Source organism: Pongo abelii, chromosome 12, assembly GCF_028885655.2.
Source record: "Pongo abelii isolate AG06213 chromosome 12, NHGRI_mPonAbe1-v2.0_pri, whole genome shotgun sequence".
NCBI classification, from domain to species: domain Eukaryota; kingdom Metazoa; phylum Chordata; class Mammalia; order Primates; family Hominidae; genus Pongo; species Pongo abelii.
In genome coordinates this window covers 45,135,276-45,149,872 of record NC_071997.2, presented here as the reverse complement: position 1 = coordinate 45,149,872, position 14,597 = coordinate 45,135,276, and the positions used below count along the sequence as shown (strand labels likewise).

General features: G+C 39.3%; 1 protein-coding gene across 1 annotated transcript; it reads right to left on the bottom strand.

Moving 5' to 3' along the window:
- Positions 1–7,106: 7,106 nt before the first annotated feature.
- KRCC1 (lysine rich coiled-coil 1) lies at positions 7,107–14,193 on the bottom strand (the record flags this gene model as incomplete). The annotated part of the gene is given in 2 exon segments (NM_001133067.1): positions 7,107–8,485; positions 14,037–14,193. A coding segment is annotated over 1 exon segment (777 nt). The 3' UTR covers positions 7,107–7,686.
- Between the last annotated feature and the right edge of the window lie 404 nt (positions 14,194–14,597).

The following is a 14,597-nucleotide window of genomic DNA, read 5'->3' as shown; positions in this document are numbered from 1 at the left end:
TCATATTTTAGGGACAGGAGGAGCTCATCGTCAGCTGGGTGATGGGGATGCGACCACAAGTCTCATTATCCAGGAGAGCTTGAACATAGGGGTTGAGTTTCAAAAGCAGCATAAGGGCAGCAACACAAGAACTTTCCATGTCTCACTTATGTCATATTTGCTATTCTCCCATTGGCCAAAGCAGGTCACAAGGGCATGGCCAGCTGGTATGGAAGGGGACACCCAAAGGGGTGGACACAGGCAGTGAGAATTGCTGCCATTTTCCCAAACAAAGAATCTACCATCCATAGCATCTAAGTGTACAACTGGAAATCAAAACTAAGTTTGTCTTACTTGAAAGTTCAAAACTGTCTTGGAGCTACTGCCCGGGGTCTAGGAATCCAGAACATTCCACACATTGCCTAAGTCAACAACCTATTGCACACACACACCTGCAACTGTTTTGCAAAAGTATGTGGATCTGGTTGTCACTGATAAAATACAAATTAATTTAGATGTATTATTCAATTCATAGTATAATTTTGTTGTATTTTCAAATCAACAGATATTTACGTAATTTCGAAGCAGCTCTTCACAAAATATTCATTAGTTACAAAAGGAAGTCACTTCATAGTGGAAAAATCTGGCAGGTGCCACCTTAATCAAGTAACCAAAATGAACATCATCAGTAATAGGACAAATTGCAATCATGTGCCTCTTGACAGTCTAGCAAGAAGAACACAGCATCACTTCTGTGATGCTGCTGCCAATAATACATAATTGGAATCTAATCCTAAAGCAACAAATTCAAATTAAGGAAAATTCTACAAAATAATTGGCCTGTAATAGAAGTGTAAAGTTCATGAAAGTTAAGGAAAGACTGAAGAACTGTTCCAGACTGAAGATGAAAGAGATGTGAGAAATAAGTGCAGTGGTGATTCTGAACTGGATCCTGACTTGGCAAAACTTGAATAGGTCTGTTGGTTGGATGGTAGAAATATAGTAATGTTGATTTCCTGATTTTTGCTAGCTATATTACAATTTTATTGGATTCAGTCCTTGTTTACAGAAGACACACAGTATGTAGGGGTTATAAGGAGTCAGCTCAGGAACTTTAAAATCATTTAGCAAAACAAAAGTTCTTCGTACTTTAATTCCAAGACTTCTATAAATTTGAGATTATTTTTAAAATACTTAAAAAAAAACCCTTTAAAGTCTCTCAACATGCTGTCCTATTAATAATAGATTTCTAAATTTTTTATTTTTATCAAGGTTTTGTGTGCCCATAGTTTGAAGTATTAAATAATTTTTATTTATTTATTAAAACATTTTTTAATGTCACTCCATTCAGAGGTAATGAAGTGTTAGTTTTTTGTTTTTTTTTTTTGAGACAGTCTCGCTCTGTCACCCAGGCTGGAGTGCAATGGTGCAATCTCGGCTCACTGCATCCTCTGTCTCCCGGGTTCAAGCAATTCTCCTGCCTCAGCCTCCCGAGTAGCTGGGATTACAGGCGCCCGCCACCATGCCCAGCTAATTTTTGTATTTTTAGTAGAGACAGGTTTCACCATGTTAGTCAGGCTGGTCTCGAACCCCTGACCTCAGGTGATCCACACGCTTTGGCCTCCCAAAATGCTGGGATTACAGGCATGAGCCACTTCACCTGGCCTGAAGTGTTAGTTTTATGTCTTTTTTTTTTTTTTTTTTTAAAGAAAATTAGTTCCCTTATCTCCACTTTCCCCCTTTCCTGCACCTCAGAGGCAACTGCTTTCAGCTGATTACTTTGACAGGTATGACCTTATTTCCACATAATTGCTTATGTCATGATTTTTTTCTTTTTGAGATAGGCTCTTGCTCTGTTGCCCAGGAGGGAACGCAGTGGCACTCTTGTAGCTCACTACAACCTTGAACTCCTGGGCTCAAATGATCCTCTGGTCTCAGTCCCCTGAGTAGCTGGGACTACAGGTACATGCCACCATGCCTGGCTAATTTATTTTCACAGAGACAAGGTCTCACTATGTTGCTTGGGCTGATCTCTAACTTCTAGGCTGAAGTGATCCTCCCGCCTCGGCCTCCCAAAGTGTTGGAATACAGGTAATGAAATCAAGTTTAGCCTAAAGCTGCCTCCTTATATATTTAAGTTTGGCCTAAAGGTTTGTCTGTATATCGTGACAAGTGGAGGTGTAAACAGACTACATTTGTGCCAATCACTGAGTTTTGGCCAATCAAATGTAGCCAACTGTTCAAACCATGTTCAGATAAAGCAAATGCCAAACTGTAGCCAAACCCAGCTGTTTCTGTACCTCACTTCCATTTTCTGTCCACAAACCTTCCACCGTGTGACTGCGCTGGAGTGTCCGAGCCTACTCTGGCTGGGAAGGCTGCCCAATTCTTGAACTGTTCATTGCTCAATTAAACTCCTTTAAATTTAATTTGGCTGAAGTTTTTCTTTTATCACAGGTGTGAACCATCATACCTGGCTGTCCTAAATTTTTAAAAACTATCATGCAAGTCATAGTTACTTCCTCAAGACTGTCATTATCACGTACTTGTAGTATGCCCTTACTCAATTTTTATGGTTTTAATTTAAAAATTGGACAAAGGATCTGCCTGCTCTACTCAGTGTAGTTCAGTTGTGTGCTGCTAACTACTGAACCACGGCATCTATTTTGAAACCATTTGGAAGAAATCACAGTACTTTGGTATCTTACTGAATATTCTTAGGTAGTTGGCTCCTGAACAACGTGGGGGTTAGAGGCTCTGAACCCTGTGCAGTAGAAAATCCGAGTATAACTTCTGACTCTCCCAAAACTTTAATAATGGCCTGCTATTGACTGGAAGACTTACCGTATCATAAACAGTTGATTAACACCTATTTTGCATGTTACATCTATTACATGCTATATTCTTACTATACAGTAAGCTAGAGAAGAAAATGTTACTAAAGATCATAAGGAAGAGACCATAGATTTACTATTAAGTAGAAGTAGATCATCATAAAAATCTTCATCCTCAACATTAGTTGGGTAGGCTTAGGAGGAGAAGAGGAGGGGTTGGTCTTGCTGTCTTTTTTTTTTGAGATGGAGTTTCGCTCTAGTTGTCTAGACTGGAGTGCAATGGTGTGATCTTGGCTCACAGCAACCTCCGTCTCCTGGGTTCAAGTGATTCTCCTGCCTCAGCCTCCTGAGTAGCTGGGATTACATGCGCCACCATGCCCAGCTAATTTTGTATTTTTAGTAGAGACGGGGTTTCTCCATGTTGGTCAGGCTGGTCTCGAACTCCCGACCTCAGGTGATCCGTCCGCCTCAAACTCCCAAAGTGCTGAGATTACAGGCGTGAGCCACCACGCCCGGCCTTGGTCTTGCTGTCTTAAGTGTGGCAGAGGCAGAAGAAAATCTGCGTATAAGTGGACCTGTGCAATTCAAGGCCATGTTGTTCAAGGGTCAAAGGTAGTTTTGAACTTCCCCCAAGCATTAGACTCAAAATAACCTGTGGAAAAGAATTTTGTCAACTCTAAAAATGCTGATAATTCAGCTGACCTTGTTTGTAATACCTGTCAATAAAGACTATACTGTCTTGGGGTTTTCAGAGAAGAAGGAATCTTTTAGGACTGATCATTCACAGCCTGCTTGTGCTCTACTTCGGTTTTCTTTTGACCAGTAGACCAGACATGTTAAAAACAGAGGGAGTAAAATCACTGCACAAAATAATCTTACTCTGTCAGTGCCATGGAAGAACAGTTGATTTGGGGATCTACTCAGTCACTTTGAGACTAGTCACACAGTCAATTATAAATCTACCTAATCATATAGTTTTTTAGCCTATATTATCATTTTGTCCAAATCTTAAAAAAAAGTTATATTCCTTACCTATAGGCAAATATATCACTAAGTTTATTTCCTTATTGATAGGATTAAGTAATCAAGGAACGGGAATAGTCTAATTTTTCTGTTCTTGGTGATTCTGATACAGCTCCGATGACTGGAGGAACACCAGGGTCCTTGGTCTTGTGCTGACAGGATTGACATGGACACACATGGATTGGTTTTAAGAAGCAAAAAGTTTAATAGGCTAGAAAGAAGAAAAGAAGAAGAAAACAGCTCCCCTGTACAGAGATAAAGGGAGGGAGGATTCAAACAAAGAGAAAACTCTGTGTGCCGTGGAAAAGTGGCTGCTTATACTGGGATGCTGGAGGAGGCGGTGTCTGGTTTCCATAGGGCCCAGGGGATTGGTTTGACAGGTATGTCATTCACGTAGCCCGTGAAAAAACTGGCCCTCCCATCCTAGCCTTTTAACATGCAAATGCAGGGTGCCATGTCATTCTACACACATGGGGATATGCTGGCGCAAGGGAGAAGACTGAGGGAATCGCCATGTTTGGGTGGACCCAGTTTCTAATGGCTGGGATTTGCATAGCAAAGCTTTGCCAGCCCAGCTCTAAGAGCAGGGGCTTTCCTGCTAGATAAATGTTTCTGGAGCTGCTTTAAAAGAAACAAAAACTTCCCAAGGACCCCCTTTTCCTCTCTAGCTGCCTAAAATAATTTCTTAATAACTTCTATAACAATTCCATGTTGGGTTCTAATGGTCACCTTTTCCCCTTCTAGGCCACAGTCTAAGATGATTTTTTTTTTTTGAGATGGAGTTTCACTGTTTTTGCCCAGGCTGGAGTGCAGTGGCAGATCTTGGCTCACTGCAACCTCTGCCTCCCGGGTTCAAGCGACTCTCCTGCCTCAGCCGCCTGAGTAGCTGGGATTACAGGCGCGTGACACCACACCTGGCTAATTTTGTATTTTTAGTAGAGACAAGGTTTCGCCCTGTTGGCCAGGCTGATCTCAAACTCCTGACCTCTGGTGGCCTCCCAAAGTGCTGGGATTACAGGCATGAGCCACCGTGCCTGGCCTGTGTGTTTGAGATTTATTATGGGAACTGGCTCATGTGAAATGATTATGGAGGCTGAGAAGACCCACAATCTGCCATCTGTAAGATGGATAACTAGGAAAGCCTGTGGTTTAATTCAGAGTGTGAAGGCCTGGGAACTTGGGGTTTAGGGTGGGGCTGATGGTGTAAGTTCTAGCTGAATGTGAAGCCCTGAGAACCAGGAGCACCAATGTCCAAGGAAAGGAGAAGATGGATGTCTCAGCAAAAAAAGGGTAGGCAAATTTGCCCTTCTTCCTCCTTTTTGTCCTGTTTGGGGCCTCAACAGATTGGATGATCACATTGGGAAGGCCATCTGCTTTACTAATTCACCAATTCAAATGTTATTAATCTCTTCTGGAAACACCTTCACAGACACACCTAGAAACAATGTTTACCAGCTACTCAGACATCCTTTAGCCCAGTCAAGGTGACACACACAATTAAAAATCACACATGGTTAAAAAAACACAGATGGGAAGAGTTAAGAGTATAGGCATGCTGGCTGGGTGTGGTGGTTCACACTTGTAATCCCAGCACTTTGGGAGGCCGAGGCGGGCAGATCACGAGGTCAGGAGATCGAGACCATCCTGGCTAACACGGTGAAACCCCGTCTCTACTAAAAATACAAAAAAATTAGCCGGGTGAGGTGGCAGGCGCCTGTAGTCCCAGCTACTGGGGAGGGGGAGGCAGGAGAATGGCATGAACCCGGGAGGCGGAGTTTGCAGTGAGCCGAGATCACACCACTGCACTCCAGCCTGGGCGACAGAGCGAGACTCTGTCTCAAAAAAAAAAAAAAAATAAAAATAAATAAAAATAAGAGTATAGGCATGCTAATAAAACCGTAAGTAATAATGATTTTATCCAGTGTTTATCTTTTCAGGCTAAAAGTTGTATTTTAGAATACAAAATGGGAAGGGCAGATAACTTTTGTGTGTGAATTTTCATCTCCCTATCATGGTAAAAATAATTGTAGCAAAACAATTTTAATGTTAATATTATAATAGACATGTAAGCACAACATTGTAGAATACAAAGATAATTTTTTTTTCTTTTTTTAAGTGGGGCTTGGGAATTTTCATTTCAGAGTCTTCTTGTTATCCAAGGCATTTTTAGAGGCCAGTCTTTCTAGTCATATTTGATAATGAGGAAGATGAAGTAACTGACTTCCCCAAAGTCACGTAACAACTTCATGGCATAGCTGAGACTAGACTCCTGTGATTCAGATTCTCAGGCCATCAGTCTTTCTACACAAAATAGTGATGCTTAAATACTTGAGATGCATATCACAAAAAAGGGGATTATTAGAATGAAAACACTGATTAGGACAGAATAATTTAATGGCATTTTCTTTCTGATAAACTCCTCTCTCTTCAGTTTTAACTATTTGAAAAAACTGTGGGCATGTCAGAGGCATGTGAATCAGAGCAACTCCATCTTGAATAGAGCTGGGTAAAATGAGGCTGAAACCTATTGGGCTGCATTCCCAGATGGTTAAGGCACTGTAAGCCACAGGATGAGATAAGAGCTCAGCACAAAATACAGATCATAAAAACCTTGCCAATAAAACAGCTTGCAGAAAAGAAGCCGGACAAAACCCACCAAAACCAAGATGGCCACCGAGAGTGACCACTGGTTGTCCTCATTGCTGCACTCCCAGCAGCGCCGTGACAGTTTACAAATGCCAGGGCAACGTCAGGAAGTTACCCTATATGGCCTAAAAGTGGGATGCATATCATCAAGAAATAACCATAAAAATGGGCAACCAGCAGCCTTCTGGGCTGCTCTGTCTGTGGAGTAGCCATTCTTCTATTCCTTTACTTTCCTAATAAACTTGCTTTCACTTTATTCTATGGACTTGCCTTGAATTCTTTCTTGCGTGAGATCCAAGAACCCTCTCTTGGGGTCTAGATTTGGACCCCTTTCCTGTAACATCATTCTGTTGCCCAGTGAAGGGACTATAGTGAGGAAACCCCCAACGCAAAGGCTAACTTTGGGTAAGTGGTGGGGTCCTGTAACAGTCAGTCATAGATTTCTACCTTAAAAACCAGGTTCAAATGTGAGTAAGCAAGGTATAACATATAAGGAATTTTTACAACTTTAAAGTGTGACCTACCCAAAAGATCTTGCCTTTTAAGTATGAACTGCCAAGTTATTCTCTCCTCCTCCCAAGAGAAAAATCACTGTTAAATAGAACAGACTGACACACAACAACATGTAGAAATTAGAATACTTTATTATAAATATTTTCAGAATATAAACAGATTTTGTATCAAGATTCTTTGAAACTTTAGAAACTTTATGTAACCTAAGATTATAATGTATTTCATTTTCCACTTTCCAGCCTAGAAAATACACTGCAAGTTAGATCTAATAAAGGAGAAAAAAATTGCTTCATAGAGAAAAACCAATGAACATAAAATACCCAACTCAAAACTATAACAAACCCAATCAAGAAACAGATTGTGCAAAGGTCATTAATCCTCCAATTTAAAATAAATAACCTCCCAACAGAAAATAATTCCACCATCAAAGCAATTTGATGAATAAAAGCAGTCACTTTCATTAAAGGAAATTACACTATATGTCAAAAAATGTAATAATGCTTTTAGAAAGTGAGGAAAAGTAATTTCTGTGTTGGAGAGCAAGCATGCTAAACACTTTCTGTTCACTAGGCCTTTGTTAGAAGTTAAAGAACCTATTCACATAAGAAAAGTGGTATGAACATGGACATCATAAAACCAAGCTCTCACCTATTTTTTCAATTTAACTTTGGGAGAACCAACTTCGAAAGCTTCAAAATCCAAGAATAGACTGGTCCCAAAGCATTTCCTCCTCTGTCCTTTCTTGGCCTTGTTCCTTTTTCTTTTTTGTACGTTTATGTTCCTCTTTCTTAGAGACTACATCTCGGCTTTTTTTCTCCTTTCGATTCTTAAGCTTTTCTGTACTGACATGTACGGTTTCTATTTCCACCTCTGTTTTCTTTCTTTGGATGCTCTTGTGTTTGTCTAAATCAATTTCCTTGCAGCTTTTTTTTCTCTTATGCTTAGACCACTCCTCCTCTGATTTTTCTCTGCCTTCCTCTGGGTGCCTTTTCCTCTTCTGATGTATCTGTTTGTGACTGGCTTGATGAGTACTGGTACTGTTATCTGAGAAGTGCTTGTAAGCTCTAGGTTCTACACCATGTGAGCCACAAATATATTCTTGTTGATCAAAGTTCAGGGGTACTGGTTTTTCTGAGAAACAGTCCCTGGTGAACTGACAGTAGCTCAGAGAGTCTAGTCTCAATCTGCTGTCATGGGCTGGTAACCACTGAGGCAACCGATTTTCCACTGTTTGTGAAATAGTGCATGATCTTGGGTAGGTCTGGATGGTTTCAGGTGGGAGTCTCTGGTCAAACATTCTATATGTGGGTCTGGAATTAACCTCTCCTTTGTACCCACAGGTTTCCAAATAGTCCCCTCTCATCTTTCTGAAACAAGTCTTTGGCTCTAAGCCTCTGGCTTTCTGTACTTTAATATAATCTTCAAGTTCATCTTGAAAAGAGTCATATGTCTTCTTTGAATGCTTCATTAGGTTGACAAAATGGGATTTTCTGCAAAGAAGGGAGAAAATTCTTACCAGTCTTGTCCTGAGCATTTCCTTTGCTCTTTTTTTTTTTTTTCTCGAGATGGAGTCTCGCTCTGTCACCCAGACTAGAGTGCAGTGGGGGTGCTCTTGGGTCACTGCAACCTCCGCCTCCTGGGTTCAAGCGATTCTCCTGCCTCAGCCTCCCGAGTAGCTGGGATTACAGGTGTGTGCCACCACGCCCAGCTAATTTTTGTATTTTTAGTAGAGATGGGGTTTCACCATGTTGACCAGGCTGGTCTCAAACTCCTGGCCTCAAGTGATCCATCCACCTCAGCCTCCCAAAGTGCCAGGATTACAGGCATGAGCCACTGCACCTGGCCTCCTCTGCTCTTGAAAGAGCTTTGAAAAACAAGCAGCTCAAACAAATTACAACCTATTTCAGCATAAAAGTTGAGTATCTTGACATTATATGCCAAAGGGTAGCATCAGGATGGTCAGATACCTCCCAGGTCACGTACCAGTAACTTTACCCTTCTCAGAAGTGAGACGAAGAGGGCAGAAAGGAACTGATACACATGTTGCTGTCATAGGGCTAAAATGTGAGATAAGCAGAGATGTGTGGATAGGAACCACACAACCACGGTGGGTGGCTTGATATTAATGTTCAAATAATTTCTGAAGTTCTCATGAATTGGTTTCCTGTATATTAGTTTCTAAGAGAAGTAAAAGAACCACAGATACAGAATTTGATTTTTAAAATCTTCAGTTTACTCAAGATAAAATAAACATACTCACCTGACGGGAGTACTGTAAGACTTAACAATAAAAGGATGTTTATAAAGTTGATTGGGAATGCTGAAAATTAGAAATTCAGTTATAAGATGAAAACTACTTTTAGGTATCAGGTATGAGGGAAGATGAAAGAACAGAGTTCTGTATCTTCTGTGTAGGCTTGGATTTCATTCCACTACTTCTGATTGGTGAAAAAAGCATTCTAGAATGTCTTCCAGTTTGTTCTCTCTTAAAGTACTGGTGAGTGGAATAAGGGAAGAAACGGGTGAAAACTGAAAGGGGATAGGACTGATTTGGAGAAAAGTTTCAGAAGAAACTTACAGTAGATACACTGTTTTTGTTTGCTTGATTCTTTTTTGGGGGGAAGGACAAGACTGTTCCTGATTCTTTTCCTCACCTCAAATCCTGAATAAATACAAATATAGCAGAAAATGTACTTACTATGAAATTATATTATATATAAAAAATATATATATATAAAATATATATATATATATATATATTTTTTGAGACGGAGTCTTGTCCTATCACCCAGGCTGGAGTTCAATGGCACGATCTCATCTCACGGCAACCTCCACCTCCGGGGTTCAAGTGATTCTCCTGCCTCAGGCTCCTGAGTAGCTGGGACTACAGGTGCGCACCACCATGCCCGGCTAATTTTTGTATTTTTAGTAGAGACGCGGTTTCACCATATTGGCCAGGCTGGTCTCCAACTCCTGACCTCAGGTGATCTGCCTGCCTCGGCCTCCCAAAGTGCTGGGATTACAGGTGTGAGCCACTGTGTCCCACCTGCCCTATATATTTTTGGTGATACAGTTTATCTCAAAAAATTAGGAGGGCATATATCCCATGTAGAACTGAACATTTCTTCAGCTCTCAGAAACAAGGCTTGTTTCTGCTAAAGGGAAGAAATGTTCAGTTCTACATGGGATATACTCCCTCCTAATTTTTTGAGACTAATGATCAGCCAGTTTTTCAAATTTGGAAATTTGAGGTTGAAAAGAAAATCTAAATGAAGCCTAATTTGGCAAGTTAGAAAATACAGTTCTTGTTCAACTTAAATAGTATAAAAATTCTGACTGGAAAAATAATAAAAAATAATGTAACAAATACTTGCTTAAATATGGGCACACTATTTTAACCTATACTTCAGAAAAGAATATATGCAAATGGCCAATAAGCACATGAAAAGATGTTTAAAAGCACTGATCAGCAAGTAAATGTGAATTAAAACCACAATGAGATACCACTATGCACTTACCAGAATGACTAAAATGAAAAAGATTGACAATACCAGTGCTGATAAGGATCTGGAACTCTCAAACATTGTTGATAGGAATGTAAAATGGTACAACCACTTGAAAAACAGTTTGGCAGTTTCTTAAGAAGTTAAACATACATTTACCATATGATGCAGTTATTCTACTTCTAGGTATTTACTTAAAGGAAAAGGAGATACAGTCATGCACTGCATAATAATCTTTTGGTCAACAATGGACTGAATATATGATGGTGGTCCCATAAAATTATAGTGGAGCTGAAAAAGTCACAGTAATGTGAATAATGCACAATTCATTATTCATGTGTTTGTAGTGATGCTGGTATAAATGAATCTACTATACTGCCATATAAAAGTATCGCATATACTATGTACAGTACATAAGATTTGATAACTATATTACTAGTTTATGATTTATTTACTATACTATATTTTAAATTATTTTAGAGTATATTCTTTTTCCTTATTAAAAAAAAAGTTAACTGTAAAACAGCCTCAGGTAGGTCCTTCAGAAGGTATTCCAGAAGATGGCACCATAGGTGATGACAGCTCCATGCATGTTACTGCCCCTGAAGACCCTCCATGGGACAAGATGTGGAGGTAGAACACAGTGATGATGATCCTGACCCCTGTGTAGGCTTAGGCTAATGTGTGTGTTTGTGTCTTAGCTTTTCATAAAAAAGTTTAACAAGTGAAAAAAAAAAAAAGGGCCAGGTGTGGTGGCCCATGCCTGCAGTCCCAGAACTTTGGGAGGCCAGGTGGGTGGATCACTTGAGGTCAGGAGTTCGAGACCAGCCTGGCCAATATCGTGAAACCCCGACTCTACTAAAAATACAAAAATTAGCTGGGCATGGTGGTGCATGTCTGTAATCCCAGCTGCTTGGGAAGCTGAGGCTGAAGAATCGCCTGAACCTAGGAGGCGGAGGTTGCAGTGAGCCGAGATCGTGCCACCACACTCCAGCCTGGGCAACAGAGTGAGACTCCATCTCAAAAAAATAAAAAATAAAAATAAAAAATAAAAAAGTTAAGAATAAAATAAGAAAAGGCTAGGATAAAGATATAAAGAAATAAAATATTTTTGTGCAGCTGGACAATGTGTTTTAACCTAAGTGTGATTACAAAATAGTCAAAAAGTTAAAAAAATTTAAAAGTTTATAAAGTGAAAAAATTACAGTAAGCTAATTTATTATTAAAACAAGAAAAATATTTTAAAAATAAATTTAATGGGCTGGGTGTGGTGCCTCATGCCTGTAATCCCAGCACTTTGGGAGGCTGAAGTAGGCAGATCACCTGAGGTCAGCAGTTGGAGACCAGCCTGGCCGACATGGTGAAACCCCATCTCTAGTAATAACACAAAAATTAGCTGGGTGTGCTGTGGGCACCTGTAATCCCAGCTACTAGGGAGGCTGAGGCAGGAGAATTGCTTGAACCTGGGAGGCGGAGGGTGCAATGAGCCGAGATTGCACCACTGCACTGTAGCCTGGGTGACAGAGCAAGACTCTGTCTCAAAATAAATAAATAAATAAATTGATTAATTTAATGTAGCCTAAGTTTACAGTATTTATAGTCTACAGCAGTATACAGTAGTATCTTAGGCCTTCCCATTAACTCAACACTCACTGACTCAGAGCAACTTGTAGTCCTGCAAGCTCCTCCATTCATGGTAAATGCCCCACACAAGTGTACTATTTTTTTTTTATCTTTCATACCATATTTTTACTGTTTCTTTTTGTTTAGATAGGTTTAGATACACAAACACTTACTGTTGTGTTACAGCTGTCTACAGTACTCAGTATAGTAACATGCTGTACAGATTTGTAGCCTAGGAGCACTAGGCTGTATCATATAGCCTAGGTGTGTAGTAAGTTATACCCTCACTCTATGATGTTTGCACAATGAGAAAATCATGACACATTTCTCAGAATGTATCCTGGTTGTTAACGGACACATGACTGTGTGTCTATACAAAGACATGAATGTTCATATAGTTTTATTTGTGATAGCCCCAGAAAGAAAAGAAACTCAAATGTCAATCAACAGGTGAATGGATTAAATCAAACAGTGGTATAATGATACAATGAAATACTATCAGTGATAAAAAGGAATAAACTATAGTGATACACATGACGTGAGTGAATCTCAAAATAATGAAAATAGTTATAATTCTTTTTTACTATTTAAAATAGTGATACACTAGGCATAGTGGCTCATGCCTGTAATCCCAGCACTTTGGGAGGCTGAAGTGGCAGAACTGCTTGAGCTCAGAAGTTCAAGACGAACCTGGCCAACACAGCGAGAACCCATTTCTAAAAATAAATACATAAAAAGTAATAGGGGCCTGACAAAAGAGTACATACGATATGATTCCATTTATATAAACCTCTAGAAAATGAAAACTATAATAACAGTGGTTGCTTGGGGAGAGGTGGGAGGAAAAGATTCTAAAGGGGCATTTTTTGGAGGGTGATGGGTATGCCCATTATCTTGATTGTGGTGATCATTTCATGGCTATATACATCTGCCAAAACTTACCAAATTGTATACCTTAAATACATACAGTTTATTATATGCTAACTATACCTCAATAATGCTGTTTTTAAAAAGTCACTAATGGCTGGGCGCAGTGGCTCAGGCCTGTAATCCCAGCACTTTGGGAGGCTGAGGCAGGCAGATCACCTGAGGTCAGGAGTTCGAGACCAGCCTGGCCAACATGTTGAAACCTCCGTCTCTACTAAAAATACAAAAAATTAGCTGGGTGTGGTGGCACATGCCCGTAGTCCCAGCTACTCGGGAGCCTGAGGCAGGAGAATTGCTTGAACCCGGGAGGTGGAGGTTGCAGTGAGCCGAGATCGCACCACTGCACTCCAGCCTGGGTGATAGAGAGAGACTCCGTCTCAAAAAAAAAGTCACTAATAAGATTTAAAAGATGTTGATAATTGTTGAGACTGGATGAGGGATACATGAGGGTTCATTATACAATTTTCTCTATTTTTGAGTATGTTTGAAATTTTTTGGTAATAAAAAGATTTTACTTTACATCTACTAGGAGGGCTATCATCAAAAAAAGATACTAGTAAGTGTTAGCAAGAATGTGGAAAAACTGGAAACTTCATTCACTGTTTGTGGGAATGTAAAATGGTACACCTACTTTGGAAAATAACTTAGCAGCAGTTTCATCAATTCCACTTAGCAATTCCATGCATATATAGCCAAAAGAATGAAAACCTATGTCCATGCAAGAAGCTGTAAACAAATGTTCACAGCAGCACTATTCATTACAACTAAAAAGTAGAAATAACCAACCCAATGCTCATCAACTGATAAATGGATAAACAAGATATGGTATATTCATATAATATTATTCAGCAGTAAAAAGGAATGAAGTACTGATATATGGTACAACACGAATGAAGCTTGAAGACATTATGCTATGTGAAAGAAGCCAGTTCCAAAGGACCACAGATGGCACAGAGATGAATAAAGAGGTGAATGGAACCTTACTTACCTTTATCAGGCTGAGAATTTGGTGGAGAAATCTGATCATATTCACTCAGTTTTTCAGCATGAACTTTCAAATAGTGAGACTATACAATAACTAGTGAGCTAAAAACCACGATTCAGAAATTAAAAATCAATTTTTGTTCAATTCTCCACTCTCACTCATCTGAAACCAAACACAGTCTTGTTACAAAGATTAAATAATTCAAAGTTTATAATCACATCAACATAGACCAATCATCTGAAAATTCACAAAATTCACCTTCATTTTATTAATTTGCTTTTTATAAATCTGAAAATAAAGCCTAACTTTTAAAATGTTTAAACATACTTTATTTTTATAACAATATATTTTATATAGTTTTATTTTTAACTGACAAGTAATAATTGTATATATTTATGAAATACAATGTGATAGTTCAGTACATGTATATAGTGTGGAATAATCAAATTTGGTGAATTAGCATAGCCATTACTTCAAGTGTTGATCATTTCTTTGCAATGTGAACACTTAAAATATTATCTTTTACAGCTACTTTAAAAAATATTGAAATAATAAATACATTTT